Consider the following 13,083-nt stretch of genomic DNA (forward strand, 5'->3'; position numbering starts at 1 on the left):
CGACACATGGAGCGACACTAGCTCCCCAAGGGTCGAGTAAGGTGACCGTCAGACGCGTCGTAAGCATAATGTTTGTTTTACATTCATTTCCTACGTAATTTACGAAATATTTGAGTTATTTTCTTGCCTCCGAGGGTTTGTGTAGTATCAGAAAGCATATATGTTTCTAAAAATGTTTGTAAAATACGCGCAAGTATGGACAAAAACCATGAATCGAGTGGCAACCTACAAAACATTCGTGAAGAGTCACTTGTGACGTTGGATAGAATTGGAGCTTACCAAGTTGATGTCAAAAGAATATAAACACACAGATTCACACGTAAGAAGCACAGACATATACCTCTACATGCAAAAGCGATCGACAGCTCATTTATCGTTCTGTAGGCCTACAATGTTTATCATTGTCGCCTGTTGCCACAAGTACGAGCATCTCATATTATTCTAAGTGGGACAAGCAACTGCCAAATAGTGGGAGGAATATGTTGAAAATATTATAATGAACTGATTACGTTACATTTCACGCAAAACCAAACGTTTGAATAATTTTCAAACAATCTGTCAGTGAACAAGCTGCTAACAACCACACGAAGGAAGCAAGGAAAATTAAGTGACTAACAACAGAAGTGAATGAAATATATATAGCAAATATAACACTTTTGTAAGACACGATTAACTGCACGTAATCTAACCACTTCATCGTCAAAGCAGGTCTGTGTTGACGATTCACACGAATCTGGCACTGATACATGGAGAGATGAACTGGCTGCTAATGTGTCACAAGACTGTTTTACTGCTTTAGATGGATTGTTGAATCTTTGTGGCAGTTTCCTCTTCATTGTCAGGTGAGGTGGCTTATTTGGGTTGTCAAACAGTGTGGGCACTGCATTCCACATGAGTTTATTATTGTCTGCGTTCATGAACATGTTTTGTTCGAAATGTAGCGAACGAAACCTAATATTATTATACAGGTAAACTGGGTCTTTTTTCATAAGGGCTTCTCGTCTGCTATTAATTATCCATTTTCTTCTCCTAAAACGAAATATTAATCATTAATATACATGTAGTTTGCAAGTGAATCCTGATGATTACATATATACAAGTTATACAGCATATATACATGGGTTCAAGATCAATATGTGACATAGGTTTTACATAAAATACAATATTTAAAATGAAATAATATGAAAACATTGCATCATAACTGATTCACTTAAAGAAATTATGCTGCACTCTCCAAATTGGTACCACTATGATATTTTACAGTCGTAAAATTCCTGAAGTGAGAAGTATGGATTTGCAGCTAACCAACTGAACAATTTGTCTTTAAATAAATCAAATAGAGCTTCTACCCATTCTAGTGGCAAATTATTAAACATCTTCATACCCACCACTTCGTAGCTGTTCAATGACTTGGATAATCTGTAGTAAGGTATGTCACGATTGCTACTATTTCTGGTTCCATGAGAGTGTACATGTCTTCTACGCTGGTATTCTGATAAGTTGCTCTTTATATGCAGTAGGGCAGTGTAAATATACATGTTTATAACAGTTAATATTTTTAAGTTGATAAACAGTGGTTTGCAGTGGGCCAGTTTATCACTGTTTGTGACAATTCGAATTACTTTCTTCTGAAGTACCAAAATGTCCTGAAGGTGTGAGCTATTGCCCCACATTAAAAGCCCATAAGATATAATACTTTGAAAAAAAGCAAAGTAGGCTGATCTTACATAGGCCGCAGGTACATGGTTTATTAAATTCTTTATCAAATACACCACTCTAGACAGCCTTGCACTGATGTATTTAATATGTGGCTCCCAAGTCAATTTACTATCTATAACAATACCTAGGAACTTAACACTATTCTAGAAGTCTTCTACTGGTGGATCTGTCAAACTAAATACAATCTTTTGAGTTTTACTCTCATTAAGCAGGAACCCATTAGCTCGGAACCAGACTGATGCCTGTGATATTGTGTCGTTTGCCACAGTGTGGAGCATATCAATGTCTGAGCTGATATTGAAAAAAGTGGTATCATCTGCATAGAGAATGGAGTATTTATGTAGGATGGTAGATCGTTTGTCATTAGGATAAATAGCAGAGGTCCTAATACTGAGCCTTGTGGCACACCGCACTTAACTTCAATTAGCTGTGATCCCTGTTTACCAATACAAACAATTTGTCTACGGTTGCTGAGGAAAGATTCAAAAATGTTGTCAACTTCACTGTTTGTGATTCTGTAATAAACTAGTTTGTTGAGGAGGGAAATATGCTCTACAGAATCGAAGGCTTTGCTAAGATCACAAAAGGTGGCTTGAGCAAAATTTTTTCCTTCGTAAGCATTAAGCACTTTTTAATCAGTGAGTCAATGGCATTGACTGTGGATTTGCCCTTCCTAAAGCCAAATTGTACCGCAGTAATAATGTTATTACATGTCAGATAATCACACAACTGGGAGTTGCTGATGGATTCCAAAACTTTAGATAAAATAGGTGTCAGGGATATTGGGCGATAGCTAGATGGGCAATTTTTGTCTCCTTTCTTGTAAATGGGCACTACCCTAGATAATTTTAATACTTCTGGGAATACTCCTTCAATTAGACATCTATTTATACATTTAGTAAGAGGATATACTATGTAGCCAATTATCTTTTTTAACATATTACAAGAAATACCAGATATATCTTCACTATCAGAGGGTCTAAAGTTATTTACAAGAGTTAAAACAACATCTGGTGTGACCTCTGTTAAAAGGAATTTATCGTTCATGGTGTAGTCTACATTATGGTATTTAATGAGATCAGCAACAGTCTCTTGTGGCCTCACAATGCTTTCCCTAATTTGGTTAACAGATTTTATACAGTAGTTATTAAATTCATCTGCTGAAATTACTACCTCAACTTTCTGCTTGCTTTTGGCCACTGAATTTATTATAGTCCATGCTTTTCCGCATTTATTTTTTGATGACTCAATGCTGACTAGGTTATGTTGTTTTTTGGCCTCATTTAAAGCATACTTATATTCCTTTTGTGCTCTTGAGTACCTTTGTTTAGCCATATCAGTTTTCTGAAGTCTGTAAGAATCTCTATACAACAACAATCTTCTTTTCATATTGGCTAGTTGAGCGGTATACCATGGATTCTTATCCCTATGTCTCTTACTGTTACTTTTAGGGTTAACTTTACATTTGTATTGAGGGCAGTTGGTTTTGAATATATTTAAGAAATGATGAAAAAATCTATCAAACAATGTATTGGCAGAGCCCTGAGCATTATTGTTAAACAGATGTGACCAGTCATAATTACTGACTGAGACCATGAAATCAGATAATTTTTCTTGTGTTATTGGTCTTGTGATGATTATTTTAGGCTCTTTAAACTCCTTATACTCCATGTTAGGCATATCTGTACCTATTTTTACCCAAACTGAGTCATGGTCCGAGAAATCGAAGACAGCTACATCTGAAGACAGTAACTCTCTATTGAATTTTGTAAGTATGTTGTCGAGACAAGTGGACTGTCTTGTGGGTTTGCAGTTGGTAAAAATGAAGTTGAATTGTCATAACAGGCTTTTAAATTCATTTACAGTGTGCACATCTTTGTTTACATCAAATGCGGCATTGATGTCACCACCAATCACACTACTATATTTCTTCCACTGAGGACTAAGAAAGAAATTTAGTGAAGTCTCAAGTTTTTCTAAAAATATTAAGGGACTTCCATCTGGTGATCTATAAAGAGATACAATAGCAATTTTTAAATGATCCAGATATACGCCTGTGGCTTCAAAATGTGTCTCACTGTACAAAAATCCTAGATCTAGTTCTTTACTACAATTTATTAATCCCTTCTTAATGTAAATTGACACACCCTCATGAATATGTTGCTCTCTGCTAAAACTGTTTGCTAAGTGGAAATCATCTAGTACATGAAAAGATATTTCATTTCCTTTACACCAGTGCTCACTTAAGCATAATGCATCAAATAAGTTCTCATTTGCAAATTCGTTTAAAATTATGTGTTTTCCGCTTATACTTTCAATATTGAGATAACCTATCTAGAAAGACAAAGTTGGTGAGTGGTTTTTGTTAATGGGGCATTCATCATTACTACTATATTTCTCTCTAGTGTTACTGACATTTATTATATTATTCTTATCTTTAATCTGGTCATCCAGTGTGAATCTGGGCAAAGCTGTTAGTCTCAGCCCTTCTTTGCTACCTCTAAAAAAGAGTTTTCCTTAAATCTAAGTGGTATTGACTTAGAGCTCTCGATTTTTGTTATGCCTAACTCATTGTCTAGTTTTCTGATTTCATTACACACACACTTCTTTCCAAGTTGATTCAGATGGAGACCATGAACAGTGTGAAATCTTGTACCTAAGTTAGTTATGTTTACAAAACAGACATTTTTAAAGTATTTACAAATTTTCTTCATTTCTTCATTTACTCTTGTCACTTCAACATTCACACACGACCAGGATGGAAGATCATGCCGAAATGGTATTGAAAAGATGAGGATTTTTGTATTTTGTAGTTCCTGCAGTTTCTTCTTTAATGAGAACAAGAAGTCTTTTCCTTCATTTCTCGCTACGTCATTTGATCCAGCCAGAAAAACTGCCAGTTCCATGGCTCCTGCTGGTGAAGAACCTGCTACATCTTTAAATTTTGCACTAGGTTTTATTGTGGCTGGGATATGGTGGCTTGAATTGTTCTCAACTATATCCCTTAATTTCCTTCCTTGACTGTCTGCATATAAATGTATTTTCACAGGCCTAGGTCTGCAATTGCGGCTTGCTTTCTTGTCGTTTTCAGTTTCATTACTTCTACTGACAGTTGACGAAATATTTTTACTGCACCCATTATTCACTTCACTTCTATTGACAGTTTCATTACTTCTATTGACAGTTAACGTAATATTTTTACTGCGCCAATTATTCACTTCTCTTCAATTGGCAGTTTGTTGCTACACCTATTACTCACTTCACTTTCATTAACCTTATTTGTGTTAAGCGCATTGATTGTGAGTCTACTTTAATGTTTTTTTTCTATAGCAAGAACACTAAATCTGTTTTCGAGGGGTGGAAAGTTTACACAGACTCTACCGCGTTTTGTGACGGGAACAGCCTGCCATTGTCTTTGTGGGCGATCTAATGGCCTACATTGATTGCTTGGTTCTGTGTACACGACACTAACCTCTTCTTGGGAAATTTGTTTAATGAGTTCCTGGTTAATTGCTGCGTATTCCTTCTTCAGTTGTTCGTTTTCTTTGGCCAGAGCTAGGTTCTCTTCAATTACCACTGATAAGATAGCTTATAAAGTATTATGGTCAGTGTTTACCTCATGTTTATCTTCCTCCATCAGCGCCATATTGTCCTTACTCTTCAGACAGACATTGCATCGCCATTCGCTGTTTTCGTCTGGAAGATTGTCTTCTTCTAACTTTGCACATCGAAAATGTAACCAACCGTCGCACTCATCACACAGAATTCCGTTTTTCACAACTTTACTACACTTTATGCACTTTATACTCATCAAAATTCGACTTTTCTTGGGAGCTAACTCACTTGTAACCATACTACTTGCCGTCATATTCATATTGTCTTCAGCAGTGTTTACAAGTGTGGGTTTCTTAGCTGGCTACACCGAATGAAACAATCAGGCGAAAGAAGCTATAATAAAAATGGTCTATAAATTAAGGACATACCTCGTCAATGGGGTATATGATGCAACCTCACAAAAGAAAGTGGCAAACTGAAACCCCCATTAGAAAACTCAACAAGATACAACAACCAAGATATTTACTTTCATAAAACTTCATGAATGGCAAGACAAGTTGCAAATTATGAAAAATTAGCTGACTGCAACAAAACTATTTAACGTACTGTTGATTTACACTTCTGTGGTGTTTATAAAGATCGCTACAGATTATAAAATGATGTAAGTACTTAATTTGAGTAACACTGAACAGTAGAAGAAAAACACGATATCTTCAATTACACTTACGTCAGGGGATTCATGGTTGCAATGTATTAATTACAATACGTCGCTATTTTATGTTTCGGAAACTATCAGTAAAACAAGCCCTCAATACGTAAACAAACCATTCCTCTCAGGACCCTTAGGAAACCTAAAAAAAAGATAGCAGTGGTGTCTTCTTCCTGTTGTTGCTGTAATTTACTGCGCTACAAACGCTCCCGCTTGTAAAAACCATTGTAGAAATCAAAATAAACAACCACTATTCGCTTTCACGATCGCGCGGAATTCACAGTTTAACTTACTGGGCGCTGCTGGCGCGGTAGGCAACAAAAACGAGGCGAAGTGTCGCGACTGTTATGTTAGACTGTGGTCTTGACTTCTATGTTAGGCTGTGTCGATACAGAGACAAATTTGGTATACGGAAATACAGAAGCGTCCGATCTTACCCGTCGGCTTTGACCCATGACGTCACAAATACCGCGGAAACGACCATAAACAACAATTCCAATATGGCGGATATAAAAACATCGAATACGTATTGTAAACACTGAAATACACAAGTTTCACAAAAAGCCTAATGACTGTAACGGGACAAGCGTGGGAAATTGGGGGTTTTTGGGTGGGGAGAAACTAAATATGTCGTTATGCGGTGGGGGGAGTCTGCAGTGCCCCCCCATCCCCCCACAGGCTTCATTAGTGTCAAATCAATATTTTCGAATCATAGGCGGCCGCTGCCGCGGCCGCATTCCAAAAAAAAAACTCCCAACCTAACCTCAAGTGGGCTACGCTACAGATCAATATGTTCATCAAATTGCTTCATATTACGTATACATGTTCTTTAAACAAGAGTACATCAAACCATGTATTAGGTTTTCCGCGCCGTAATGACGTCACACACCACAACACGCTTACGTCACGGGTCAAAGCCGACGAGTAAGATCGGACCTTTCTGTTGACCCTGGTATACTTAACTCTTCAATATTTTCACAAAAAATCGCTTACTCTAGATAGTATCACTAGCTTGTTGATCGACTGCTAACAAAGCACATTTACGTAGATGAAATTCACTGAGCTCTATACCAATTGTAAACTCCTTGCTCTATTCTAGTATATCTTCCCCGCGAGCAACGAAGTTAGTGTTTGTAAACATACGGTGTTGATGACATTTGAAAAAAAGAGAGAAAAAAATGAAGTTGTCCCGGCCAAAGTTAGGGGAGTGTGAAGCTGACCTATTACGGCAAGAAGAAGAATTTTTAAGAAACAAAAATGTTTCTTCATCTGCCAAACTTGTTAACAAACGGAAAGGACTTGACGATGACGGTAGTGAGGGTAAGTCTGAAGTACTAGTAGTATGAGTTGTGTGACTGACATTTTGGTTTCTGGGTAAGACATGCAGCTTGTATTAATTCGCTTTTTACCGTCAGAGATTGTTAACACCAGTTAATCAAATTAAACATACTTCCAGCAATTGAAAGAACGATTCACTAAAGTTTTGTGAGAATGTTGAGTGGTTTATGCAGATTGACGGTAGTATTTATTTATTTATTTATTTATTTGATTAGCCATCCGTAGACATTTTGCAATGTATGGATGTTGTCAGTTTGGATACAGTGATTTTTGCAGATACATTGACACTTTTATATGCATTTACAGAGTATACGAATACAATGACATTTATCACTTAAATTACATTCAAACAATTAAATATTCACTTATTGTTTAGAAACAGTGTTCCTGAAAATATAGTTTAAGGGTTTTCTGTAACAGTACATGTTGTTTTAGTACGAGACACGACGTACTTTCACGTATGAGAAGTTTGTGTAACCAGAATTTCCGAACCCTTTTTGTAAAAATATAATACCAGTGTGACTTATTGGATAAGTGAGTAAATGTCGGACAATGAAAGCAGTGTTATGGAGGTCTATTCCGAATCTTTCATAAGAATTAAAATTGTGGGCAGTTCTGCAGCTGGGGAACAATTTGTTTACAAACATCCGTAGTAAGGAATTTTTTTTGTATGGTCAGTAAAGTGTTTTATTTTTTATCCTTCATATATATGGTAAGGAATTTCTAAACCTGTTCCTTTTTAATACTTCTTGAATTAGTTTCAGAGTAGCTTGTCGCATGTATTGCTTTGTGTTTGATGCTTTACAAATATGTTGTCGGCCAGAGTATTTCTAGCTTTTTTGTGTTGTTTTTCCCATTTATGAGAAAACGTCTGTTCTGTCCATGTCTGTTTTTACCCAATATGGTTGTATTACTGTACCATAAATAATGTGTCAGCACTAGACCACTGAAGGTAAATACATTTAGCTTATTGCAAGCAAAATTTATATTAACCGCACTGTCCAGAAAGCACAGTAAAACAAGTCAACCACTGGTTGTGTTCTGGTGACAAATACCTCACCAACATCTCATTGGAAAGATGTGCAAACACTGTCACAGAAAGCAGTAAAGGCCAGCTTTTACATGATCAAACCATGCAGTATGCGTCTTGTCTGTCGATACTATCCTTGGCTTGAGTGACAGAGTGCAGTAATTTAAGTTTTCTTTTCTTTTTTCTAAATTGCTCCAGAAAACTAGTATGAAATTTCTTTAAATCATGTTAATTTCATTGTCTCATGAAGTCTATTATTAAGCCAACCATTGCTGTGGCTTCCCTTGACATGACAGCAGAATGACAATTCTGGACATTGAGGTATCACCAACATCTTTCCAGATAAGTCCTGTTCCTGCATACAGCCGCACAGTGGACATGTCTGAGTGTGGAGGCTCCAAAGAGAATTGTTGCCAATGGGTTCACCAGATCTTTCACGCATCTGATCACAGTTTTCAGAGAGCCTGGTTGCCCCTATGCACCAATATCTATATTCGGTGAACTCTGGAATAGAGCTGAAGCCATGAGGAATGATGTACCCATGTTGGTAATCCAAGCTCAGTTTTACTTGATGCAAGATGGGTTACATCTATTCCTATTGTCAGGTGTGGCAGCTGTGTGTACTAAATTTTTACTCTGTATACTCCCTAAATTACTAAAAAATGTAATTGTGTATTCTCCCTTCTATACTGTAAGTAACAACGAGAGAAGTTTCATTATTTTCTGTTCTTTCTGGTGCTGCAGTTTTAATTCTCTATTATTCCGCTCTCAAAAAGTGCATTAGGAAAGATGAACACATATGTCTTCCCGTGTGAACTCTGAATTCCCTTATTTTATAATGATAATCATTTCTCCCTATGTAGGTCATTGTCAACAAAATATTTTCATATTTGGGGGAAAAAGTTGATGACTGAAATTTTGTGAGAAGATCCCACTGGAATGAGAAATGCCTTTGTTTTAATGATGCCCACCTCAAATCCTGCATCATGTCCATGACACTCTCTCCTTAATTTCTCAATAATGCAAAATGTGCTACTCTTTCTACTACTCAGATGCTCTTTTTATCCAGTGCTTGAAACAGTCCATGTAGGTAACTTCACTTAGAATACTATCAGTAGTCTATACAGGCAAATCCAAAATGTGTTTAATATGAGTGGTGTCCTGTGACATTGATTTAAACTTTATTTTTTCCCATAATACATGGTGCACCGTTTGACTCATCAGTACAGTTGCAAGTATGCAAGTGTGGTCTAACCTAAGTGGCAAGGCAATCAGGACCAACAAAAAATGTAATCCCTGCACAATACAGTCTAATTTCCCAACTGCTATCATTACATGAGAGGACAATGTGGAGCATTATGATCAAGGACAGCCTGGACAACATGGGTTCTGTGGAAGGAGGATGTAAAAAATATTGATGTTCACATGCAGGGGTGGGGGAAGGTAAAGTGCTGCTGGAGAGCATACAGGAACGAGGTGGTAAGAGGGTAGAGCTGCTAGGTGCAGTCGGGATGTTATTTGGTGGTAGTGGGGTGAGACAGGAGGGGTAGTGAAAAAGGAGAGAAGTAAAAGAACTGGGTGCATTGGTGGAATAGAGGGCAGTGTAGCGCCAGACTGGAACAGGAAAGAGCTAGATGGGTGAGGACAATGACTAATGAAGGGTTATGGGAACGTAGGATATATTGGAGGGAGAGTTCCCACCTGCGCAGTTCAGAAAAGCTGGTGTTGGTGGGAAGGATCCACATGGCACAGGCAGTGAAGCAGTCATTTAAATCAAGGATATTGTGTTGGGCGGCTCAGCAACAGGGTGGTCCATTCATTTCTTGGCCACAGTTTGTTGGTGGCCGTTCATACAGACAGACAACTAATTGGTTGAAACCTCCTGGCAGATTAAAACTGTGTACCGGAGCAAGTCTCAAACTTTGGACATTTGCCTTTCGCGGGCAAGTGCTCTACCAACTGAGCTACCCAGGCACAACTCACAACTCATCCTCACAGTTATATTTCTGACAGTACCTCGGCTCATTGCATGCTCCACTGCAGAGTGAAAATTTCATTCTGGTTGTCATGTCTGCGTGGAATGCAGCTCCGTAATTGCAACTTATGTCATAGATCACATGACTGGTTTCACAGGTAGCCCTGCCTTTAATGGGATAGGTGATGTTTGTGACCAGACTGGAGTAGGCTGTGGTGGGAGTATGTGTAGGACATGTCTTGTATCTAGGTCTATTACAGGGATATGAGCCATGAGGCAAAGAGTTGGGGGCATTGATTGTGTAGGTTTGGTGGACGGCGGAATAGCAGTGTGTGTGTGTGGGGGGGAGGGGGGGTGGGAAGAATAGTTGGCAGGACATCTCTCATTTCAGGGCATGATGAAAGGTAATAGAAACCCTGGCGGAGAATGTAATTCAGCTGCTCCAGACCTGGGTGGTACTGAGTTACGAAGGGAATGCTCCTCTGTGGCTGGACGGTGGGACCTTGGGAGATGGTGGGTGACTGGAAAGATAAGCCATGGGACATTTGTTTTTATACAAGGTTGGGAGGGTAATTATGATTTGTAGAGGCCTCAGTGAGACACTCGGTATACTTTTAGAGGAACTGCTCGTCTTCAAGGTTGTTGGTTTGGAATCTGTTGGTCATTGGGGAATGCAGTGTTCAATAGGAGAAAGGCCATAGGCATTAGGAAGTTAGTGTAAAAGGAGGTGGCAACAAAAGTGAAGAGCAGGGATCGTGTGGTGAAGGAACAGGAACTGTGATGAGTCGGCGGAGGAAATGGTTGGTATCTTTTATATAGTAGGGTAGGTTGCGGGTAATAGGTTTAAGCTGTTGGTCTTTGAGAGCAGAGATTCCCCACTGTGGGGGCACAGTATCCGGCCACAACGGGGTATCCTGGGTAGTTCAGTTTATAGACTTGAGGAAGCACGAATAAGATAGGAGTGCGGGAAGTGGTAGGGTTAAGGAGGGAGGTGGACTCTGGGAGAGGTTATGGGATGGGCCTAAGGATTTTAGGAGAGTCTGGCGATTCTGCTGGATTTCTGGAATGGGGCCATTGTGGCATGGTTTGTAGGTGTATGATCTGACAGCTGGCGGAGTCCTTCTGCCAAGTACTTCTTGCGGTTCAAAACAACAAGGTGAAGCCTTTGTCAGCAGGTAGGGTTATAAGGTTGGCTTCAATTTTTAGGTGTTGGACTACAGTTCCTTCTACAGGTGTGACATTAGTCTGCATGTTGAGTAATTCGGAGAATGATGGTGGGCAAGGTTTGAGGTTAAGAAATTCTAGAAAGTTAACAGGGCTAATTTTGGGGCAGTGGGATGGATCACAGTTGGATGCTAGATTGAGTCAGGCAGGGTTCAGCATTGATAGCATTGATGGAGTAATAGTGTTTCCACTGTGGGGACCGGGAGAAGGAGAGAAGGTCTTTAAGAAGTCCTGCATGACTGAATTTGGGGGTGGGACAAAAGGTGAGGTCTTTGGAAAGGGCTGATATTTCTGCAGGACTTTGGTTTTTGGAGGAAAGGTTCACGTCTGTGTTTCAGGTCTGTTTAGCTTCTGGATTATGTGTGGTGGTGGGAGGGAGTTTTGGTGGGTCTGTGAGACAGGGTTTGTCAGCTGTAAGGGGATGTGGGAAAGGTATGGAGGTTTTCATAGAGGTGGTGGACAGTGGTACTCCGAGGCGGTAGTAGGAAGTGAGCAGGGTGAAGAATTTTTGGAGGTGGCTTTGTGAATGTTGCTCTAGTTCCTGGAGGGCAAGAGTTTCAGTAAGTGTATGTGTTGTGGGTTCCAAGAATTTGGGATTGCATAACAGGATGGACAGCTGGTATTTCAAGGAGGTTTGGGCTGGATTGATATGGTTTTGCAGGGCATGTTGGTGAGGGCTAAGGATTGGCAGGATCTGAAAAGATGCTGGGCATTGTGGAAGGGAGGGTGACAGCCGGAGACAGGTAATTTGATGGTAAGGCCATTTGGGGGGGGGGGGGGGGGGCGGGATTTCATGAACCAAGCGACAATGTAGGAACAGTATGTGGGACTTGGTTCTGGATGAGGATAAGAAAACTTTTCTGTATTGATGCAAGGAGCAAGAATCCATGGTGGTGGATAAAATGCAAAAACATATGTAGATAATGTAGAAATACATCCAAAACATTCGCAAAAATACACCAAAATATACATGGGAAAAATCACAAAAATGATGAAATGAATGAAATAATAGGAAACAAGATGAAATCTGAGGGAGTATGTAGATAGTGGAAGATGAAAACCAACTGAAATTGGTGTGAAGTTACAGTGAAATAAAGAAGAAATATATATATATATATATATATATATAAGATATGTTACTGTGGGTTGCAGGTCTGAGGATGGATAAGTGTGGAGAAGGGGTGCGGCAGATGTGACTGGATTAGGTGCAGGGAGAGTAATTAGTTTGAAGGTATAGGATTAATGATATTGACAACAGTAATGTGGGACATAAGATGCTGCACCAACAATCAGCATGGTCTTTTAGCTGCCTGTTGTTCGTGGCCAAGACAGTTGATACAGAGTGGCTCATAAGTAGAGAGTGCAGTGTGCTTTGTAAGGCCATGAGACAAGCACAGGAAGACGGACATTGATTATAGTAATGCATTAGAAAATAGGAACAAAGGAAAACAGTACTAGGTTAGGATGGAAGAAAAGCCATCATGAAAAATCAAACAATGGGAAATCCAGGATGGAATGTAACAATATTATGAA

The 13,083-nt window shown here is 39.1% G+C and overlaps 1 protein-coding gene across 2 annotated transcripts in view; it reads left to right on the plus strand.

The window, feature by feature from the left end:
• The first annotated feature begins 7,099 nt into the window (after positions 1 to 7,099).
• Positions 7,100 to 13,083, plus strand: part of LOC126259660 (RNA polymerase II-associated protein 1) — a 200,129-nt gene continuing 194,145 nt past the window's right edge. For both annotated transcript variants that reach the window (XM_049956595.1, XM_049956596.1), the window contains exon 1: positions 7,100 to 7,303. In XM_049956595.1, coding sequence (XP_049812552.1) covers positions 7,162 to 7,303 — 142 coding nt within the window. In that variant the 5' untranslated portion in view covers positions 7,100 to 7,161. The remainder of the gene's footprint in view (positions 7,304 to 13,083) is intronic.

This window comes from Schistocerca nitens, chromosome 5 (assembly GCF_023898315.1).
Source record: "Schistocerca nitens isolate TAMUIC-IGC-003100 chromosome 5, iqSchNite1.1, whole genome shotgun sequence".
NCBI classification, from domain to species: Eukaryota; Metazoa; Arthropoda; class Insecta; order Orthoptera; family Acrididae; genus Schistocerca; species Schistocerca nitens.